Source organism: Acinonyx jubatus, chromosome D3 (assembly GCF_027475565.1).
Source record: "Acinonyx jubatus isolate Ajub_Pintada_27869175 chromosome D3, VMU_Ajub_asm_v1.0, whole genome shotgun sequence".
Taxonomy (NCBI): Eukaryota; Metazoa; Chordata; class Mammalia; order Carnivora; family Felidae; genus Acinonyx; species Acinonyx jubatus.
The window spans coordinates 27,088,379-27,108,462 of NC_069392.1; the positions used below are offsets into that span (position 1 = coordinate 27,088,379).

At 52.7% G+C, this 20,084-nt stretch overlaps 1 protein-coding gene across 3 annotated transcripts in view; it reads left to right on the forward strand.

Annotated features, from left to right (window-relative positions):
- Positions 1–2,649: 2,649 nt before the first annotated feature.
- Positions 2,650–20,084, forward strand: part of PPM1F (protein phosphatase, Mg2+/Mn2+ dependent 1F) — a 29,912-nt gene continuing 12,477 nt past the window's right edge. Inside the window, exons 1-6 of one of the 3 annotated variants that reach the window (XM_053206059.1) lie at positions 2,652–2,765; positions 7,244–7,414; positions 9,000–9,246; positions 13,475–13,620; positions 18,763–18,965; positions 19,630–19,818. In XM_053206059.1, the coding sequence (XP_053062034.1) occupies positions 9,050–9,246; positions 13,475–13,620; positions 18,763–18,965; positions 19,630–19,818 (735 nt within the window). In that variant the 5' untranslated portion in view covers positions 2,652–2,765; positions 7,244–7,414; positions 9,000–9,049. Of the gene's footprint in view, positions 2,766–7,239; positions 7,415–8,999; positions 9,247–13,474; positions 13,621–18,762; positions 18,966–19,629; positions 19,819–20,084 lie in introns of all 3 variants that reach the window. The other 2 variants (XM_053206060.1, XM_027049745.2) reach the window with 2 other exon arrangements.

A 20,084-nucleotide genomic window follows, 5' to 3' on the forward strand; every position in this document is an offset into this window, starting at 1 on the left:
GGTCACAGCATCACCAATGGTTTGAAAACCCAAGAGCAATGTCACCCCATCTCTACGATGAGTCTGGCAATGTGTGAAGGGACAGGGCAAGAAGATAGGAGGAGGGGGTAGGTATAACCACCTGTAGACACATGAGGTCCTATAGCAGAGGAGTAGAGGGTTCAGGGTGAGTTTCCAGAATAATGGTCATTTGGGGACCAAGAGAGGGTTCAGTCACAGGGGGCAGAGGTGGGAGGAACACCCAGGCTGAACACTTCGGGAGATCTGTGTGGTCTGCTCACCTAAGCCAGGGGTGCAGCCTTGTAAGAGAAGCAGAGCTCAAACTCAGTGGCTAGGTGGGGTGGGTGACATTGAAAGATTGCTTTCAAGAGATTGAAAGCCAAGAGCCAGAAGCTGAGGCATGACGGAATGCAGACAGGGAGAGGTTGACAGAAGCCACAGGGCACAGGTAATCTCACAGGCAATGCCTTGGTCTCGTGCCCCTATGGGGCCAGCTCCATAGTGCAAGGGGCACTACCTCACTTTGCTGTCATCTCTAAGCCGCTGACCTTGAATAGAATTAGTGCTCCAAAGAGTCTAACATGGGCCCCAGCTGAAGAGGATTGCAGGTAAACCAGCTTTCACAGGCACCCCACTTCACAGTGCAGGAGGTCCTGTCCCATGCACCACTTCACCTGTGCCGTGGTTCTCAAACTACCCCCCCCCCATGGTCATTCTGATGTCAGTGGTCTGGACACACTATGCGAAACACCAATTCAGGGTTTCACAACTCACAATGACCCCATCAGATCGTGTGGTTGCTATATTGCTGTAGTCCCCACTTTTCTGGTAAGGAAACAGGCTCAGCTGAGCTAAGGAACATGTCTAAGGTCTTAAGTTATAAAAGTAACCTCAAGCTTTCTTGGGGTCACCACACTAACAGGGGGTTATAGGATCTAGGAGGGTCTAAGGAGAATGGGATGATCCAGCGCCCCTCTCCCACCCTGCTTTCTCCACCTAAATACACCCTGCCTTTCAGACTCACCCCCACCCAAAATGGCTTCCTTTCATGTCAGCCAACTGCTAGTTCTCCAAGGTTCCTTGCTTCACTGAACCCCTCCTGTTAGTGAAGCATCCCAGAGACCCTAATTCCTGGGAAGGATACAGGCCCGTATGTGGACCAGGAAGTCAAGGAAGTGGGGCTGCAGTATGACTTTTGAGAGTCCTTGCTCCATTAAATTTTTTTTTTAATTTTTTTTTTAATGTTTATTTATTTTTGAGACAGAGAGAGAGCATGAACGGGGGGGGGGGGGGGGGGCAGAGAGAGAGGGAGACACAGAATTGGAAGCAGGCTCCAGGCTCTGAGCCCTCAGCCCAGAGCCTGACGCGGGGCTCAAACTCACGGACCGTGAGATTGTGACCTGAGCTGAAGTCGGACCCTTAACCGACTGAGCAACCCAGGCGCCCCCATTAAATTTTTTAAATTATACTTTACAAATGCATTGATATAAAGATGAATATATTAATATCATATATTAAAACATTTTCTTTGATCTAAAAGTTCATTTATTCTAGCTTTAAAAGAAAACATTTTCATGGGCCTCTCTTGGTAGCAGAAAAATGCCCCACCCCCAAAGATGTCCATGTTTTCTTTTCATACCTGGAATCTGTGTTGATGTTGGAGTACATGGCAAAGGAGAATCAGGGTTGCAGACAGAATGAAGGTTTCACGTCATCTAACTTTAAAATAGGGAGGGGCGCCTGGGTGGCTAAGCATCAGACTTCGGTTCAGGTATCTCGCAGTTCTCAAGTTCAAGCCCTGTGTTGGGCTCTGTGCTGACAGCTCAGAATCCGGAGCCTGCTTCGGATTCTGTGTCTCTCTCTCTCTCTGCCCCTCCCCCATTCGTGCTCTGTCTGTATCTCTCAAGAAATGAATACACATTAAAAAAAATTTTTTTAATAAAAAAAAAATAGGGAGATTACCCATGTATCATCTGGGCAGCCCAAAGTCATCACAGGGTCTTTAAAAATGGAACGGAATCAGAGGAGGCAGTCGGAGAGGTGGCAGCGTGAGGACTTGTCCTAATGTTCCTGGCTTTGAAGATGGAAGAGGCTGCCAGCCAAGGAATGGGCAGTCTTTAGACTCGGTAAGGCTAAGGAACGGATTCCCCCCAGAGCACCCAAAAATTTAGGCACGCATGCTGCCGACACTAGGAACTTAAGGCCCATTGAGAGCTCTGCGGACTTCTGATCTCCAGAATCATAAATAAATTTGTGTTAAGTTTGTGGTAATTGTCACAGCAGCAATAAGAAACTAACACAACCGCTAAAAGTATGGTGGGCCCCAGGCACTGTGCCCCCTGGCCTGGTGGTCCGCGGACCCCGGGGCAGTCTCGGACCCTGCTCTGCCACTCACCAGCCGCTGACAACACGTGCTGCTTAAAGTCTGGGCGCTGTGACGTAGGTGTTGCTTTCCCCCGTCTACCCAGCAACCCAAGGCTCGAGAAGTGAAACAATTCGCTGGTGACCGTTTTTGCTCCAGAATCCAGGATGGCGGGGGGGGGGGGGGGGGGGGGGCGCTGCGTGGCCGCACGACCCTTTGGTTGCGGCGCTGCTCTTCACCACTTGTAATGAAAGGGCCGCGAGGCCACCAGGGGGCAGCAGAGGCCTGACCCCGCCCGCCCGCCGTCCGACTGCGCCTGCGCGGAGCCCGCGGCGGCGGGGGACGGGAAGTGGGCGGGGCCGGCCAGGAGCGGCTCGCGGGGTCCGGAGTGGCGGAGTAGCAGGTGAGGCCCTTGGGGTCTGGGGAATGAGGAGCCCGGGGGGGGGGGGGGGGGGTGAGGAGGGGGGCGTGGGACCGGAGGGCTGACCGCGCTGGTGTGAGGCTCAGGTGGGGACATGAGGCATATAAGGGTGAAACGAGGCGCTGAGGAACCAGAGGGTGCGGAATAGGGGGCTGGGGAGGCAGGGAGGCCGAGATGGGAAGACCCAAGGGGTTCAGGGGCCGAGTAGGGAAGCTGAAGAGCGGAGGGAACACTTGGGGGCCTGAGGAACTCGAGGCAGGGAATTGGAGGGCAGGGGAGACAAGGATGTAGAATTGGGGGGCCATTGGGCCGACGGGGGTGTGGCCGAGCCGAAGGCCAGGTGGGAACTGGGGGCGGTGAAGCGGAATGGATGCTGAGGGGTGACGTGCCCCCCATTTGCCCGGACGGAGCTCCCATTCCTAGGAGCATCTGGCCTGGACCCACTGCCCTGACCCCTACCCCACCAGTCCCTGCACCTTTGCCAGACCACACCTCTGCCCACGTGCCCCTACCCCAAGGCCTGCCTCCACCCATGGCCCTCTTCCAAGTGTATTTAAAGTGAGTGTTTTAATAAAAGGGAATCCTTGGGCTGCTGCAACTTTAGCCCCAGATGTGTGAAATCTAAATCTCAGGCAGGGAGGTGATGGACTCCACCACCACTGGTAGCTGTGTGACCTCACCCAAGCTTCCCAACCTCTGTGCAATAGGGAGTAATGACACCTGATTGTAGAGATTTTAATGCAGGACCTAACACATAGTGAGGACCGGTTGATGGTGATGGACTCCTCCCCCACAGCCTTCCATCCAGCGGAACACAGGTCCTTATGGTATTTCCTGGGACAAGTTCTGTCGGCCAAGCTGTACTCCCACCATGGGAGATAGAATGTAGGGCCAACACTCTGAGGTCATCTCTAGCTCACTTCTGCCCTTTATGCCCATATCTGGCCTGTTGTCAAATCTCACTCTTTTCTTCCTACAACTGAGCTGAAAGTGACAAAAGACATCAGAAGACCTCATGTGAGTCCGGCTTTGCCATTTCCTCATGTGTGACCTTAGGTGGGTTGTTACCCTCCCCAAGCCTATTTCTTCATTCGCAGTGTGGCCTGACAGCATGTACTTCTCAGCCTAGTTGTGCAAGAGGTATCAAAACAAATACCAATGTGAAGACCACTTTGAAAGTTGTAAACCTCTATACAAGTTCATTTGTAGAATTCCTTTTGAGATATTGCCTGAGGCCAACCCTGTCTTTAAAAACCTTTCTCTGCTGATCCCTGTTCTCCAAAGAATGTTTTAACTTCCTCTTTGAAGGTGCCAGTCCTCAGGCTGCTTATCTCAGCCTACACCACCTACTGGCAGTGGCAGAAGGCAGCCAGCATCTTGCTTCTGCCGTCACACTTGCCAGGTTCCCTGCACAAAGGGCCATGATAACACCCAAGAAGACAGGGGTGGGCTTCCTGACTTCAGTACAGAGAAAGTAACACCTGTAAAAAGTGGTTGCACAACAGTGTGAATGTACTTGATGTCATAGAACCATAGACCTAAGAATTGGGGTAGAATGATAAATTGTAGGTCATGTATATTTCACCACATTTTTTTTACATTTATTTATTTATTGAGAGTCATAGACAGAGCACAAGTTGGGGAGGGGCAGAGAGAGAAGGAGACACAGAATCCAAAGCAGGCTCCAGGCTCTGAGCTGTCAGCACAGAGCGCAATGCGGGTCTCAAACTCACAAACCATGAGATCATGACCTGAGCCAAAGTCGGACGCCTAACCAACTGAGCCACCCAGGTGCCCCTTACCACGTTTTTTAAAGAGAAAAATGTCACGTATGTAGAAAAGGATCTGGAAAATTGACACCATATTCTTCCCCGCGGTTGCTTAGGAATAAAGAAAGAAAATTCTCCATTTATGGACAAGTTTTTAAAGATGCAGGCGATACTTTGTAACGATGCAGTTTCCATTCTTAAGGATTGCTATTTTTTGCATTACTCCTACCTCCTGAAGTCAAGCAGGATTCTCAAGTATTTTGTCCACACGATCTAGAAAAATGGAGTTGTACACATATGCATTAGTTGAGCTTATGAGTCAAAACTGATAAACTAGAGGAAAATAAGTATTTTTTATTTGGGGTCTAGCACATGGAAGACCGTGTGCTAGACCCAAAGGTGTGACAGTTTCAGCAGAGCTTGGATCAAAGAGGTCTGAGGGGCAAAAGGGTATGCCACGAGACAAGGCACAGGAACTCGGAGGTGAGGGGCTGGACCAGGGTGATGAGCACAGAAATGAAAGAAGGGAAGCCAAGAGGGACTGAATCCCCAGGCTGGTGACCAATGATGGGTGGGCAGGGTTTCTGTTGCAGTTAGGGGCCAGGCTCCATAGACTACCGAGTGTGAACCCCACTGAGGGACTTCCAACAACTCACTTGGTTCTTTTGCTGCAACCCCCACCTGTAAAGGGGGATTAATGACAACAGGTTGCCGGGAGGTAAAAAGACGGAGATGCAGGAAGACTGCCGTTGTTGCTGGCAGCCTCGGACCCCTGGCAGATGTAGGCTGGCGGCACCGTTATGCCGGCCTCCGCGGCTGCCAGCCTACAAGCAGCGTCATTCCCCGAGCCCCGAGGACCCGGCCATGGGCCAAGTGTGCCCAGTCTGGTTGAGGCAGGTGACAAGGGGGCTGGTAGCCCAGTGTTCCTCCCATGCCCACCCTGGGCCTTAATGATTTGCACAGACTTTACGCACGAGCTCCCCTCCTCAGAACCCCTCACCAGTGCACGCAGTCAGGGCGCCCAACAGAGCTCTGGCTCATGTTGCACCACCTGCCAGCTGGCTGCTGAGACTGCCCCCTCCAGATGGTCCTGCAAGAGCTCAGGGCCACAGCTCCGTCCCCTGCCCCTCCTAGCACTGGGGCTGTCTCTGGGGCCCCCTTTACTTTCGGAATCTCTCCCTCCTGCCCTCTTCATGCCTTTATCTTTCGGCCCTAGGTTCCTGGGGGCAGGGATTGTTTTGCTTATGTATGTATGTATGGCAGACATCACAGATTTGGAGTTTGTTGAAAAAAAGAAGGACAAGGAAGGAAATTACTCTTGACTTTTACCCCAGCTGGGCCCCAGGGAAGGAAAGCCCTGTCCTGGTTCCTCTCCTGGCCCCTTGCCTCAGCCAGGTGATACAGAGACAAGCCTGGTTGGTCCTCAGCAGGGAGGATGGCTCTGGGCCACCCGCTTGTCTAACAAAGGAGGGCAGCTGGCACAGGCCCTGGGAATAAGCCAGTCACACCCTGGCAAATACAGGCCAAGCATGCACACAAGCACTGTCACGCCCGTGCTGCCGTCCCCACTCACCCCTGACCCCTACCCAACTCAGCAGGCATGTCACAGGCTGCCATCCAGGCCTGTGCCTGACCCTGGGCTTGGGGCAGTGGGCATGGGGCAGAGACAGAGAGGAGGGGCCACCAACCCCCAGGGAAAGGGGCAGGCTCTGGGGAAGGGGACTTCAGGCACAGAAAACAGCATCCCAAGGAGGTTCCTGCATTCCAGAACATTGAGCAAATGCCCCCTGGCAAGTGAGGTGGCAGGTGAAGGATCTTGAATTCTCTGCTTTATTTACACGGGGGGGGGGGGGGGGGGGGGGGGTGCGGGGGAGGAGGGAGTGTCTCAAACTAGGGCCCTCCTGTGCATTTTGGGGAGGTTAGCGAGCAAGCCCTCCTCTCATTTTGGTCTTAATCATACACTTAAGAGGCTCTCTCTTTGTGCTGCCTAAGATTCCAGTGCCTGTAAGAGTATTGTTTCTGGGCTCGGAATTGCTGGGAGGCAGAAGGCATTTCATGAAGGAGGAGTGGGGGTGCAGGCTGTTGCTTGAGGGCAGCTCTGCGGTACTCACATTTGTCTCCCTGCTAAGCAACAGGCCAGAGGTGTTCGCTGGCAGAGTGGCTTGGCCTCCTTCTCTGCCTGAGGGTGTCAGAGGCTGCTGGGAAATACACAGTCTTATTTTTCTCCGGCTTGGTTCTCTGTGCTCTGCTGTGCTGTGCGGCTCTGCCAGCCTGCCTTCTCCCCGGTTGACCCTCACCGCTCCCCACAAGGCTCCCAGCCCTTTCTGATCTTCCCAGTTCACAAAGTCTCACCTTTATGGTTAGAATACAGTTTTCCGACCTGCTCCTGTCTGTCTTGATTTCTGCTTCTCTTTGACCATCTTTTTTTTTTTTTTTTTTTTTTTTACCTGTTTGCCTTTTGTAACCTGGGGTCACATTGTACTTACGCCTATTTGTAAGTAAACGTGAAGAATGGCAGTGATTTTAAATCTGTCCCCATTACCTTCCATCATAAGTGCCCTCATTTCTATATTATTTCTGTGGCCACTTTAAAAAGTCAACTTTTGACAAGTCTCCGAAAGAGAGAGATTTTCTGTTTTTTGTTTGTTTTTTTTTTTAATTTTTTTTAATGTTTATTTCTTTTTGAGACAGAGACAGAGCATGAGCTGAGGAGAGGAGAGAGAGAGAGAGGGAGACACAGAAACCGAAGCAGGCTCCAGGCTCCGAGCTATCAGCACAGAGCCCAACGCGGGGCTCGAACTCACAAACTGGGAGATGATGACCTAAGCAGAAGTCAGACACCGAACTGACTGAGCCACCCAGGTGCCCCTGTTTGTTTGTTTTTTGTTTACCTCCCATGTCCCTCCAAATTTCTCCCAGATTAGACATTGAACTTTCCCTCTCCTTTTCACCCTGTGCTTTTCTGCTTTTTGGGGGTTTTTTTCTTAAGTTTATTTATTTTGAGAGAGCAGAGGAGGGGCAGAGAGAGAGAGAGGGAGACCAAGAATCCCAAGTAGGCTCTGCATTGTCAGCGCAGGACCTGACGTGGGGCTCAAACTCACAAACCTGGAGATCAGGCGCCTATGCTCAGGTGGGCTCAGGCGCCTGTGTGGCCAGGGTGTGGCACACCTGGATGTGGGGTAGGAAGTGGGGCTTTGAGAGTGAACAGGGAAGGGTGTATGCCAGAAGACAGGCTCCAGACCCATTTGAGTCTAGAGGGCTGAACATGAGAAGCAGGAGTCCAGGCGGGCCATGCAGGAGTCTGACAGACAGGCCTTTGCTGGCCCAAGGGGGCAGGGTAAGGGAAGAAGATGGGCTGGCAGTGTATGGAGGTCCTGAGCTGGGAGAGAGGAGCTGGAGGCCCACTTTGGGGAGGATAATAGGGCAGGATCCATGAGTGAGTGAGGCCCTCGTGGGAGAAGAGCTGGGCAGGGTGGTGATGACTGTGGGCTCCAGAATCCCTCCTGGACCCTACCATCCATTGTCAAAGGGCTGCCCCTCTCCAAGCCTCACTGTTCCCTTCTGTGAAATGGGGGCTCGTCCTGGCTCCCAAGGTTGTTATGGCTTGGCAGCTAGTAAGCCCTTGGCCTTCCTGAGGATGAGGGAGGAAGAGCCTGACAGGTGGGAGCCAGTGCCCAGTACCCAGCAGCCTGGGCTCTCCCTGGTGCTTCTCCTTCAGCCAGGGCTTAGGAGGCCCAGGACTGCTCCTGTTGGAGAAAACACATCACAGATGTCCCCAAGCCAGATGTTTCCTGGCTTCTGTCCTGCCCACGCCCCTGGGGTGCCCTGCAGCCTCTGGGGCCCCTTCCTACTCCCCCTCTTGTCCATGTCCAAAACAGCCCAGGGTCAGCCCTGGCACTGTCCAGCCTCTTTTTTTTTCTTCCCCTGACCGATGTCCCTTCTCTCTTCTATGCTCACAGACCTGATGGTATCACTTCCTCACCTTCTGGCTCCCGAGGTCCCAGGGTCAGGTTGAATTACCTGTTGTGTTTTTTTGCCTCAATGGCCTGGCCCCGGAGTCCCTCTGCTGCCCGCCCTTGGCCATGCCAGCCATCCTCCACCAGGAACACACCTTCCTTCTCTGTCACTTCTCCTTCAGGGCACCCATGTGGCCTCTGATCTCAGCTCTGTCTCCTTCTCTTGGGCTCCCAAGTATCCCTTCTTGGACCCATGTCAGGACACTGATCAGCGTCGTTGCTCCCACTTACTTGGGTGTTCTGAACTATATGTGAAGCCAGTAGCCCTGCCCTTCTGCCTTGAGGCCCTGGGCTTGGTGTAGTACCTGCCATATGATGTTTCGAGGTAAAGGAGAGAAAGCAAGGCACCACACACTCAACATTGTGGGGTGAGGGCACAGTTACCCCAAGAGCAGGGCACTGTGTTTGCTGACCCTCACATCTCTCCTCAGAGTGAAGATCACCCGGAACCCCAGCAGAGCCCCCCCGGGATGCTGTGGACATGGCCTCTGGAGACCCACAGCAGAGCAGCCAAATGGCAGAGGAGATCCCGGGCTTCCTGGATGCCTTCCTCCATGACTTCCCAGCCCCACTGAGCCCAGAGAGCCCTTTGCCATGGAAGGTCCCAGGAACAGTACTGAGTCAGGAGGAGGTGGAGGGTGAGCTGGCCGAGCTGGCGATGGGCTTCCTGAGCAGCAGGTAAGCGGTGTACCAGCCAGGAGGGGACCACACGGGATGGGAGCAAGGGGCTTGGCATGTGCCATGTGTTGAACTTGACCTCAGCTGCCACTCACCCCACATGTCCTGCCTCCTCTTCCATCCCCATAACCGTGCTGCATTGCTTTCCCAGGGCTGTCATCATAAACTCATAGGCTGAGTGGCTTAGAACAACAGAAATGTATATTCTCATGGTTCTGGAAGCCAAAAGTCAGAGATCAAGGTGTCGGCGGGGTCATGCTCTCTCAAACAAAGACTGTGGAGAATTAGTTCCAGGCCTTTCTCTTAGCTTCTTGCCAGCAGGACTTAGTATTCTTTCACCTGTAGATGCATCACAGCAGTCTGGCCTTCATCGTGACATGGCATTCCCCCCGTGTGTCTGTCTTCATGTGGCATTCTCTCTGTGTCTGGGTTTCTTCTCATAAGGACACCGGTCTTATTAGATTTAAGGCCCACCTTGCTCCAGTATGGCCTCATCTTACACCTGCAGAGACCCTAAATCCAAATAAGGTGACATTCTGAGCCACTGCAGGTTAGGACTTCAACATATCTTTTGGGGTGGGGGGGGTGGGCACAGTTGAACCCATGACAGGTGCAGCAGATCCTGTTTCTGTCCCATTTCACAGATGGGGAGGCAAAGGCCAGGTGAGTTAAGAGACTGGCCAAGGCCTCAGGGTGGGCAAGGGCCAGGCCTTGTGCCTACCACTCTGCCAGTGGCCACAATGACCAGGTTGTACTGTCTGCTGTTCACAGGTGGCAGCTGAGGCGCAGAGATGAGACACAGCAAGCTTAGCAGATTTGAAGGGAGAAAGAAACAGATAGTAAGGGCTAGTAGGCCATGCAGCATCTGTGTGAACCTCCTCCCTCCCCAGGGGCTGGGCCCACAGTCCCTAGTCACTGTGTCACCCCTAAAGTGGGACACACACCTGGCCTCAGCATACTGGCATTTTATTTTAGTGTCCCCAAGCATGCTTCCTGTGTGGCAGGTCAGCTCTATCCCTGCACACACACCCTGCCCTGAGGGCCTGCTTGGTGGGATCCAGCAGAGTTCAGGACTCTTGCTTACTGCATATGGGGTGGGAGCCTGAGTCAATGAGCGTGAAGGTCAGTGTGAGCTGGCCCGTGTCTACCCTGACAGTCCCACAGCCCACAGAGCTCAGGAAGACATGCCCGGTGACCATGTCCCTTTAGGGTATGGCATGTGCAAAGGGTGTTACTGGCTTGTTCTGTTCTGCTTTGAGGAAATATTTTAGAGGCAGGTGGCATAAAGCAAGTTGGTGAAATGTAGTAGGCCAAAGTTGCTAGAGTCTGGAGAGGGGAGAGGAGGGCTCCCAGGGCTCTGCCTCCCTCAGGGCCCAGGGCCACAAGGTCTGTCCCCACAGCAGCCATTGGGACTTCTGTGAGGGCTTAGGGGCTGCGGGGGGGAAATGCAAGCCAGGGAGGATTGGTACCCCGGCTGCCCCTGCATGAGAGCCAAGAGCCTGGGGAGAGTGAGAGCACCAGCATAGTGCCTGCTATGCCAGGGATGAAGACACATCCACAGGGATAAAGAGAAAGTGACCTGGGGATGGAGGCGGGAGAGAGCCCCAGGCTAGTAGCTCAGAGTCAGAAGAAGGACAAGCTACCAGTGTGAACAGTCAGTCAGCTGCCGGTGTGTGGAGGGAAGAACAGAGAGGAGGGACATGCCCAGAGGGGCGGGAATCCCGGAAGGTAGGGCTGGTTTTGCTCTGTGGTGATGGAGATGCAAGGGGGTGAGGAAGAGGAGGGCAGCCAGGCAGTGGCAGGAGCAAGTGACCAGCCCTCCTGCCTAGGGATGGGCCTGAGCTGGAGAAGTCAGGGGTCAGTTGGAGGGGTCTGCAGGGTGCAGGGCCATGGGGGTGGGGGGGTTTTAGTTATATCAGAGGCCATGTGTCTCAGGCTACATGGAGGAGAAAAGCAGGACTTGCTTGAGGTGACATGGGACCTCATGAGGCCCTAGTGGCAGTGCCTGGGCTCAGGTGTTGAACAGGCACCCTGTTAATTAGCAGGATGGTGGAGTAGGCCTGAGATCATTAGCCATGAGGGAGAGGCCAAGGGTCATGGCCCCTGTAAGCCACCTAATAAATCCATCTTAAAACACTTTTAAAACATAATATTGTGGGGATGCCTGGGTGGCTCAGTCGGTTAAGCATCCGACTCTTGATGTCAGGTCAGGCCTTGCTCTCAGGGTTATGAGTTCAAGCCCCAGCGTTGGGCTCCGCGAAACCTACTTAAAACAAAAACGTAATATTGTAAAGGCATGTATTTTCCAGTCATCTTAAGGGATTTATCTTCAGTTATTTTCATCCTTTTCTAGTATTTCTTCCCTGTGTAGACCCGATAGTCACACATGTGGTCACGTGTTGTCTACACTGTGTCTGTCAGGAACACCCCACAGCACGTTCCTGGCAGCTTCCTGGTGGGCTCCTGTCCGTCTGTTTCCTGTTCCTGTCACTGGTGTGCAGGCCCCTGAGTGTAAGGGACTCTAAGCATAGTGGCACATGGCGTTTTTCCAGATTGTAAATGGTGTCATTCATGAGACTGTTAGGAAGTCAGATCACCAAGTTCAAGGGTGCAATGATTTATATCCTGTCTTCCCCCTTGTTAGCGGTTCTGTGTCCTGTCTCAGGTCCCCAAGCAGTTTGTACCTTACACTATAATTATTCATCTGCATTTCTGTCTTTGCTACTAGACTGCAAACTTGAAAATCCTGAGGCAGGCAAGTGAGACTAGAGCATTTCTTGGGTACCTAGGTCTTGCACACACCTTCTGTTCATTGTAGCACCTTCTGGAATCTTTAGGAGCTCTGACTGCTGCAGGGCCCACAGGCCTGGAGGGTGCACGGGCAGATGACCCCTGAATGGGGGTGGACAGTGCATCCAGGCAGTGAGGCCTGTGGCCTGAGGCCAAGCATTGTCTGAGTCACCACTGCTGGAAGCTGCTTCCCTGACCCTGGTGGCCTCTGCAGGCCTGCAGGAAGTCACAGCACCACCTCCCCGGGAGCAACGCCCCTTCTCCCTGCTTGAACAAGGAAAACCAGTAGTTAGCAGGAAATCCCCAAACAGCAGAGGAACTCATTTCTCATGTCTTGGCTGGTTGTTTTCTAAAGGCAGTTCCAGAGGCTTCTCCCCTGAGTCACCTTCTCCTTTTAAATCACAAATTCATCCCAGTAGATTCCTAAGACCATCTATAGACACACCACGGACACCCAGCCCCCAAAGAGAAGTGACCCATTTGTCTGGCTGTTGGGAAGTGGTTGCCCTTAGGGGAAAGCCAGTTGCATCTGCCCAGCAGAGAATTGCTGGCTACCCTGGGCGTTGCCCCCCAGCCCTCAAGAACAGACACACAAGGATGAGCACACATCCTCTGGCCTGTGAAGGGCTCCCACTGGTGGGGAGGCAGATTCTGGGGTCAGGATGCATCTAGAGGTATAGGGACACCAAGGGGATTGACCCCTACACATGGGGGAGCCATGGAAGGCTTTCCATGGACATGGTGTGGGAAGCACCACAGGCCAAGCAATTTAAACACAAAAAATGTGTTGTCTCAGAGTTCTGGAAGCTGTAGTCCAAGATCAGGGTATCAGCAGGGCTGGTTCCTTCTGGTGATTTCTGGCTCATTACCCCAGCCTCTGCCTTCATCTCCGCATAGAGTTCTTCCTGTGTGCATCTGTGTCTGAATTTCCTGTATGTTACTGGATTAGGGACCCACCCTACTCCAGTGTGACTTAATTGCATCTGTTTCTAAATAAGCTCACATTCTGAGGCATTGGTAGTTAGAACTTCAACATATGAATTTGGGGGGACACAATTCAACCCATAAGACTCGAAACCCTAGAGGTCCCCAGGTGGTATTGGTGACCATGAGCTGTCAACAGTCTGGATATTAGGCAGTTGTCCGGCCCGGTCACGGGGGCCAGCAGACACATCTCTTCCCCACCAGCCCTACCCATGTTTGGTGTAGCTTGGGACCTGATGAATGGCATTGAGTGGATGTCCCATCCAGCTCCTTGAGGCCCGGAGGCTGACCTGCTCCTTGCGGCTGCACATTGTGGTGCGAGCAGTTATCACTACCTCCGGCAGGGCCCCCTGAGTGGAAAGGAGGTCTCTCATCTGGAACAGTCGGGTAGGCACTGGGGTATTAGCTTCTGCTGAAGTGCCAGCCCCACTTCACTTCTTGTTCCTGTCCCCAGGAATGCTCCCCCACCACTTGCTTCATGTCTGGCCCACGAGGCGGTTTCCCAGCTGCTGCAGATGGACCTTTCTGAATTCAGGAAATTGCCCAGACAGGAGGAGGAGGAGGAAGATGACAACGAGGAAGAGAAGGCCCCTGTGACCCGTGAGTTCTCTTCCCTCCCTGGCCTGGAGGCTTAGCCCATGACAGACTCACCAGCCAGACAAGGGACAGGCCTCAGGGGAGTGCCAGTTTGGGAGATGTCAGGGCTCCCCTGGGCTCCACAGCCTTTCCTATTTTGCTGCTAGAGGGGTGGTCTCAGGTAGCATGTGGCTGAGGGCCACAAAAGGACAGCGCTGGCCACATGTGTTCATGACAGTGTGGCAGAATGGAAGTGCAGAGAAAACACACCAGCACAAGGTCAGCAGAGGGAGGGCAGCTGAGCTTCAGAACAGCTCAGGAGATGAATAACGCTTTTCCCGTTTTACATGGGAGGAGACTGAGGTGGTAACTCAGCCACCCACTTGCTCTTCTGCCTCAGCTGACATTGCCCCAGGGTGGCGTGGGAGTCAGGAGGGTGACGTGAGCCATTGCTGGGGGCGGCCTCAGGGTCCAGCTGGTAGAAAATGCCAGAGCTTGGGCCCGTTGCCTGGGCCGATCCAACTCAGGACCCAGTCAGGTGGAGACTCTGCAGTGTCTGAAAGCTGGCTTGGGTATGAGCCTATTGGGGCTTGTTTGTCTGCCTCCTCCTGGGAGACTGGCTAGCAGGGTGGGCCCCAAGCCACACCGCCCAGCCTGAGGAACCCAGAAACAGTCAGGGCTCTTATTTTGCATGTCTTTCTTTCACTTTCCTAATACAGTAGGATCCCCCCTCTCACCCAAGGGGGATATATTCCAAGACCGCCAGGGGAGGCCCGAAACCGCAAATGGTACCAAACCCTATACATTCTGCATTTTTTCCTATACACACATACCTATGAGCACTTGAATTTATAAACTAAGCACAGTAAGAGATTAACAACAATAGCTGATGCTCAGTTATAACGATATGCTGTCATAAAAGTGGTATGAGTGTGGTCTTTCTCTGAATATCTTACTGTACTATACTCGCCTTCTTGGTGTTGGTGTGAGATAATTAAATGCCTACATGATGAGATGAAGTAGGTGAATGACCTGGCATTACAGGGTAGCGTTAGGTCACTGTCGACCTTCTGACGATACATCAGGAGGAGGATCATCTTCCAGACCACAGTTGACTGCCTGTACTGAGACCGCGGAAGGCAAGCAGATGGGAGCGGGAGACTACTGTACGATTTGCTGATTCTGTCTCTTTATATATTGCATATAATTACTTCCATCAGGTCACGTATTTATTACCTATGTTACTTTAAGCTTAGCATTATTAGCACGAGCATTGAGGACAAACCAAGAACAGGCTGGGGAGAAAGAGGAAAACCATGCGGCCTCTCGCTTCAGCAGGTGCCAAGCCCTCCTCAGCCGTGTGCCCTGCCTTTTCCCTGGCTCCCTGCCCACGTTCCATCCCAGCATTGCCTCGCATTCCTGCCTGGGAGCTGCAGGAGACCGAGGCCCACAGTAACAGGCAGCCATTGTCCTCTGCAAAGCCTGCAGGCACACAGCCCCACAAAGGGAGTGCCCCACCCAAGAGTCCCGGCGGGAAACCAGCGCCACCTGCTGGCAGGAAGGCCCCAGGCGGTGGCTGGCACCCGCAGCGCCCTACACCTGGGGGTTCCTGCAGGCCAGTGAAGGAGGGAGGGGCCCATGTAGGAGGAAATCACAGACTGCCCCCACCCTCCACGCAGGCCTGGGCCTGTGGTCTTGATCAGCTATCCCTGTCACTGGAGCAGAACATAGTTAAGTCTATCATTTCAAAGCCATTCATGCAAAATTGGCATCATGGCAGGTGTTATAAGCATCACTGCTCAAGGACAGAGATATGATTAAGACCTCTGTGGCTGTGTCAGGTGGGAACGCCAGCCAGCCCCTCCCCAGTGAGCAGGTCCTATGGGCGCCTGGATGAGGCCCTCAGCCAGACAAGCAGGCATCTCCTGCCAGTGGCATCAGGAGTCTGTGAGCCAGCCGAACCTCCCATTGCTTATCCATTGCTTATCATTGTCAGTGGTAATTGCCTTTGCTTAAGCTGAGATTCAAGTTCAAACACGCTGACGGAAATGGTAGGACAACCTAAGGCAAGAGGGTACACGGTGCCCTGTGCCTCCCTGGGTGTCTCAGGCCTAATAAAAGCAGAGCCCAGAGGGGGAAGAAAGGAGCCCAACAGCTCAGGTAGTCATACGAGCATAGCCATCTGCAGAGGAGAGAAGGAGGAGACTGGGGGAGGCGGCGCTGGGCAGTCCAGCTGAATGACGGTCCTGACTTGTTGGCAGGGGGTTCACTGGGCCAAGTGCATGTGGACCTGTCTTCCCTGAGCTGAGCCTTCCTGTACCCACAGCCCCTCAGTCCAGTCCTGATGGTCTCCCGTTTCTTGCCAGACACCTGAATGGCCCTTGTGTCCTGGGTATGGTGGCAGTGGCCAGTTCTAGACACCCCCGCCTTGGTGCATGGATTCCCTCAGATGTGTCTTCCCATAGCCTCTTGTGCTCTCAGACCCTCTCTGCCCCCCCCCCCCCACCTTGTCTCTGCCTCTCTTTTTCTTCTATAGCCACTGCCTTTGGGCAGGAGCTCTTCTCCAACACCCCAAGTCCTATACGTGTGACCTGCGACACTCCTCAGTCTGCCCTCAAACCCCCCCCCCTCCTAGGTGACTGGCTCTGACTCACCTGTACCTGCTGCATGTACCTAGGCCAGCAGGAGTCCCAGGAGGGCTTTACATGTGGAAATGAACAGAGTCTCTGAGGCATGTCACCTGAGGTTTCCTTGGGACCTGTTCCTTGTTAATCTTTTCTTTAGAAAACAGGTTTAGATAGGATTTTTTTAAATGTTTATTTATTTACCTTGAGAGAGAGAGCAGGAGGGGCAGAGATATAATCCCTGCGCTGTGAGGGAAGAGCCCAACAAGGGGCTCAGTACCATGAACCATGAGATCATGACCTGAACCAAGTCGAGCACCCAACCAAGTCAGCCACTGAGCCTCCGCCCCCACTTTTTTTTTAAACCATGTTGTAGAAGCTGTTACCTGTTGCTGCATAGCAAATTCTCCCAAAATTTAGTGGCTTAAACATTTATTATCCCATAGTTTCTGTGGGTCTGGAATTTGGGAGCAGCTGAGCTGGTGGTTCTGGCCCAGGGTCTCTCAGGAGATCGTGGTCACGAGCTTACAACCAGTGGGGGCAGAAGTTCCATTTCCAAGGTGGTTCAGTCACTTGGCTATTGGCAGGAGGCCTCAGTTCCTTACCATGTGGACCCTCCACAGGGCTTCTTGAGGATCCTCACAGTATGGCAGCCGGCTTCCCTCAGGGCCAGTGATTCACCAGGACACAGAGAGAGAGAGACACAGACAGACAGGGAGAGGGAGAGCATGCAAGGTGGGAGCCACAGTGTCTCTTAGGAAGCTGTCATGGTCACTTCCATTTTATTCTGTTTACTAGGAGCAGGTCACTAAGGCCCATGCTTGAGGGAAAGGAAACCGGGCTCCCACTCAAAGCATCAATGAATTTATGGGCATATTTTGAAACGATTACTAGGGCTAACACTTGTCATGGAAAATTGAAAAGGCACTAAGAAAGCATTCTTAAGAAAAAAGCCTCACAGGCAGAGCTACCACCTGCAGACAACCACTGCTGACATTTTGATTGCATGCCTTTCCTGCATTTTATTTTCCGAGTCCATGCAGCTAAAGGCTTTTTCATGTCCTCACAATCAAACTGTATGTGGGATTTTCTGTTCTCTTTTTCTCATTTCCTTAATATCATGACATAAGCATTTTACGTGCTCACACACTCTAAAAGGCCATTTTTGTTTTACACTGTAATTATTTTCCATTAAACTTTATTTTGAGATAACCGTAGCCTCACATGCAGTTGTAAGAAATAATACAGAGGGAATCGCCTGGGTGGCTCAGTCAGTTAAGCATCCAACTCTAGATTTTGGCTCAGGTCATGATCTCACTATTCGTAGGTTCGAGCCCTGCATTAGGCTCTGCGCTGTCAACACAGAGCCTGCCTAGGATCCTCTCTTTCCTTCTCTCTCTGTCCCTCCCCGGCTTGTGCTCACTCACACTCTCTCTCTCTCTCTCTCTCTCTCTCTCTCAAAATAAATAAAAGAATAACCATCAAGCCATCATTATTAAAAGAAAAAAAAAAAAGAACACAGAGGGATTCCATGCATCCTTTACCCAGTCCCTCCACAATGGTAACATCTTGAAAAACTATATTTAAGTATCACGACCAAGATCTTGACATAGCCAAGATACAGAACAGTTTCATCCTATGAGGATCCCACATTACCCTTTATGGCCACCCTAATACCCCATGCCCTGTCCCTAGTCCTGACAACCATTAATCTCTATTTCTATAATTTTGTCATTTCAAGAATGCCTATGAATGGAATCATAGAATACGTAAGTTTGGGGATAGGCTTTTTTCACTCCACATACTTCTCTGGAGATCCATCCGGGTTTCTGTGACCTGCCAATAGCTCCTTCCTTTCTTTCCTGCTGCGAGCAGTATCCCATGGCATGATGTCCTGAAATTTACCCACTCACATGGTGAAAAACATCTGGGCCATTTCCAGTTTTCGCCTATTACAGGTGAAGCTGCTGGGAACACTGACTGGGGCTCACAGGTTTTTGTGTGAGCATAGCTTTAATTTCTCTGGGATAAAAGCCCAGGGCTGCAGTGGCTGGGCCATGTGGCAATTGCATGTTTAGTTGTGAAAATCATGATTAATAGCAGCTTAATTCTTCATCAAGAGAATAGAATGTAATTTATTCTGTCACTGGATACATAGTGTTTCTAATTAACACGCAATTGTAAATGATTCTTTACTTCATCCTTAAATTGTCCTTGCGTCTCCGGCTATTTCCTTGGGGTGGGCTCCCACGAGTGGAGTTGCTCACTGTGGGACAGGAGGTTCCTTCCTGTGCATATTGCCAAACCAGACACTGCTCACTGATGATGACACAGGCTGTCACACATAGTTTACTAGGCTGGTGTGCCTGTTACTAGGCCGGAATGCTCCGGGGGTTCATGGGCTTATGGGGCCTGTGCAAGCCTGTGGTGGGGGCTGTCTGCTGAGCCAAAGGGGCCACAGGGAAGGGGTGGCAGGGAGAGCGAGTGGAGCCCAGCTGGTCTGGTTGGTGCTTCCCTAACAGTCTTCTGTTATACCCATCAGTGCTGGATGCCAAGGGCCTGGCGCGAAGTTTCTTTAACCAGCTCTGGGAAGTATGCAGCCAGTGGCAGAAGCAGGTGCCCTCGAGTGCCCAGGTTCCTCAGCGGCAGTGGCTGGTCTCCATCCATGCCATCCGGAATACTCGCCGCAAAATGGAGGACCGGCACGTGTGCCTTCCTGCCTTCAACCAGCTCTTTGGCCTGTCTGTGAGTGCTCCACCTCTAGTCTTCCACCTCCTGGCCCCCAAGCAGAACAGCCTAGGAGGCCTTGTGCAGGGGGTGGGGGCCACCTGGGGTTCCCATCAGAGCTGCTAGCCAGAGCCGAAGCAGGAGTAACGGCTGTAGCTGTCATCTGAAGGCCAAGGTGCTAGGTGAGGCAGAGCACTTCCCAGGAGGTCTGAGAGACCCGATTCATCGTCCCATCAGTCCTATTCATTGTCCCATCGTCTGGCTTCTGGGCCAGACCAACCGTGGCCACCTTGCTTTCCCAGCTAAGGGACTGAGGAAGGGGAATGGTCTGCCCAAATCTGTTATAAGGGGAGGCCCCAGGATTCTCTCATTTGCCCCAGACTCACAGTTACTGGGCTCTGCTCTATCTCCAGCACTGGGAGCCACTGGTACATCGCACCTCATTTTATGCTCCAGCAACTCAGTATAGAAGGTGAAACCAACTCCAGAGAGTTGTCCTTTTCCAAATCTTCCAGTTCCTAATGCTTGAGTCAGGTTGACCTATCTGATGGCAGAGTCCATGCTGATTCTTCCAGACCCACCCCAGTCAGCACCTGGACTCTACCCCCAGACAAAGCCTCTGGCCAGGTCACAGCCTTGGTCAGGGCAAAGTCAGTGTGATTCCCACTGTATTCCCTACCAGGACCCCGTGGACCGAGCCTACTTTGCTGTGTTTGATGGCCATGGAGGGGTGGACGCTGCAAGGTATGCTGCTGTACATGTGCACGCCAACGTGGCCCACCGGCCGGAGCTGCCCACAGACCCCGCAGGAGCCCTCAGAGAAGCCTTCCGGCACACAGATGAGATGTTCCTCTGGAAAGCCAAGCGAGAGGTGAGAACCAGTGAATGGGCCTCATGTGCAGTTTGGGGCCAATAGCCATTAGCATCAGAGAGACCCAGCCCTTGCCGAAGGAAGGAAATCAAAGCGATTGGTGGTGTCAGAAGGTCCTCACTAGGGGCGCCTGGGTTGGGCATCCAGCTTCTGCTCAGGTCAGGATCTCATGGTTCTTGAGTTCGAGCTCCACATTGGGCTCTGCTGACAGCTGGGAGCCAGGAGCTTGCTTCAGATTCTGTGTCTCCCTCTCTCTGCCCCTCCCC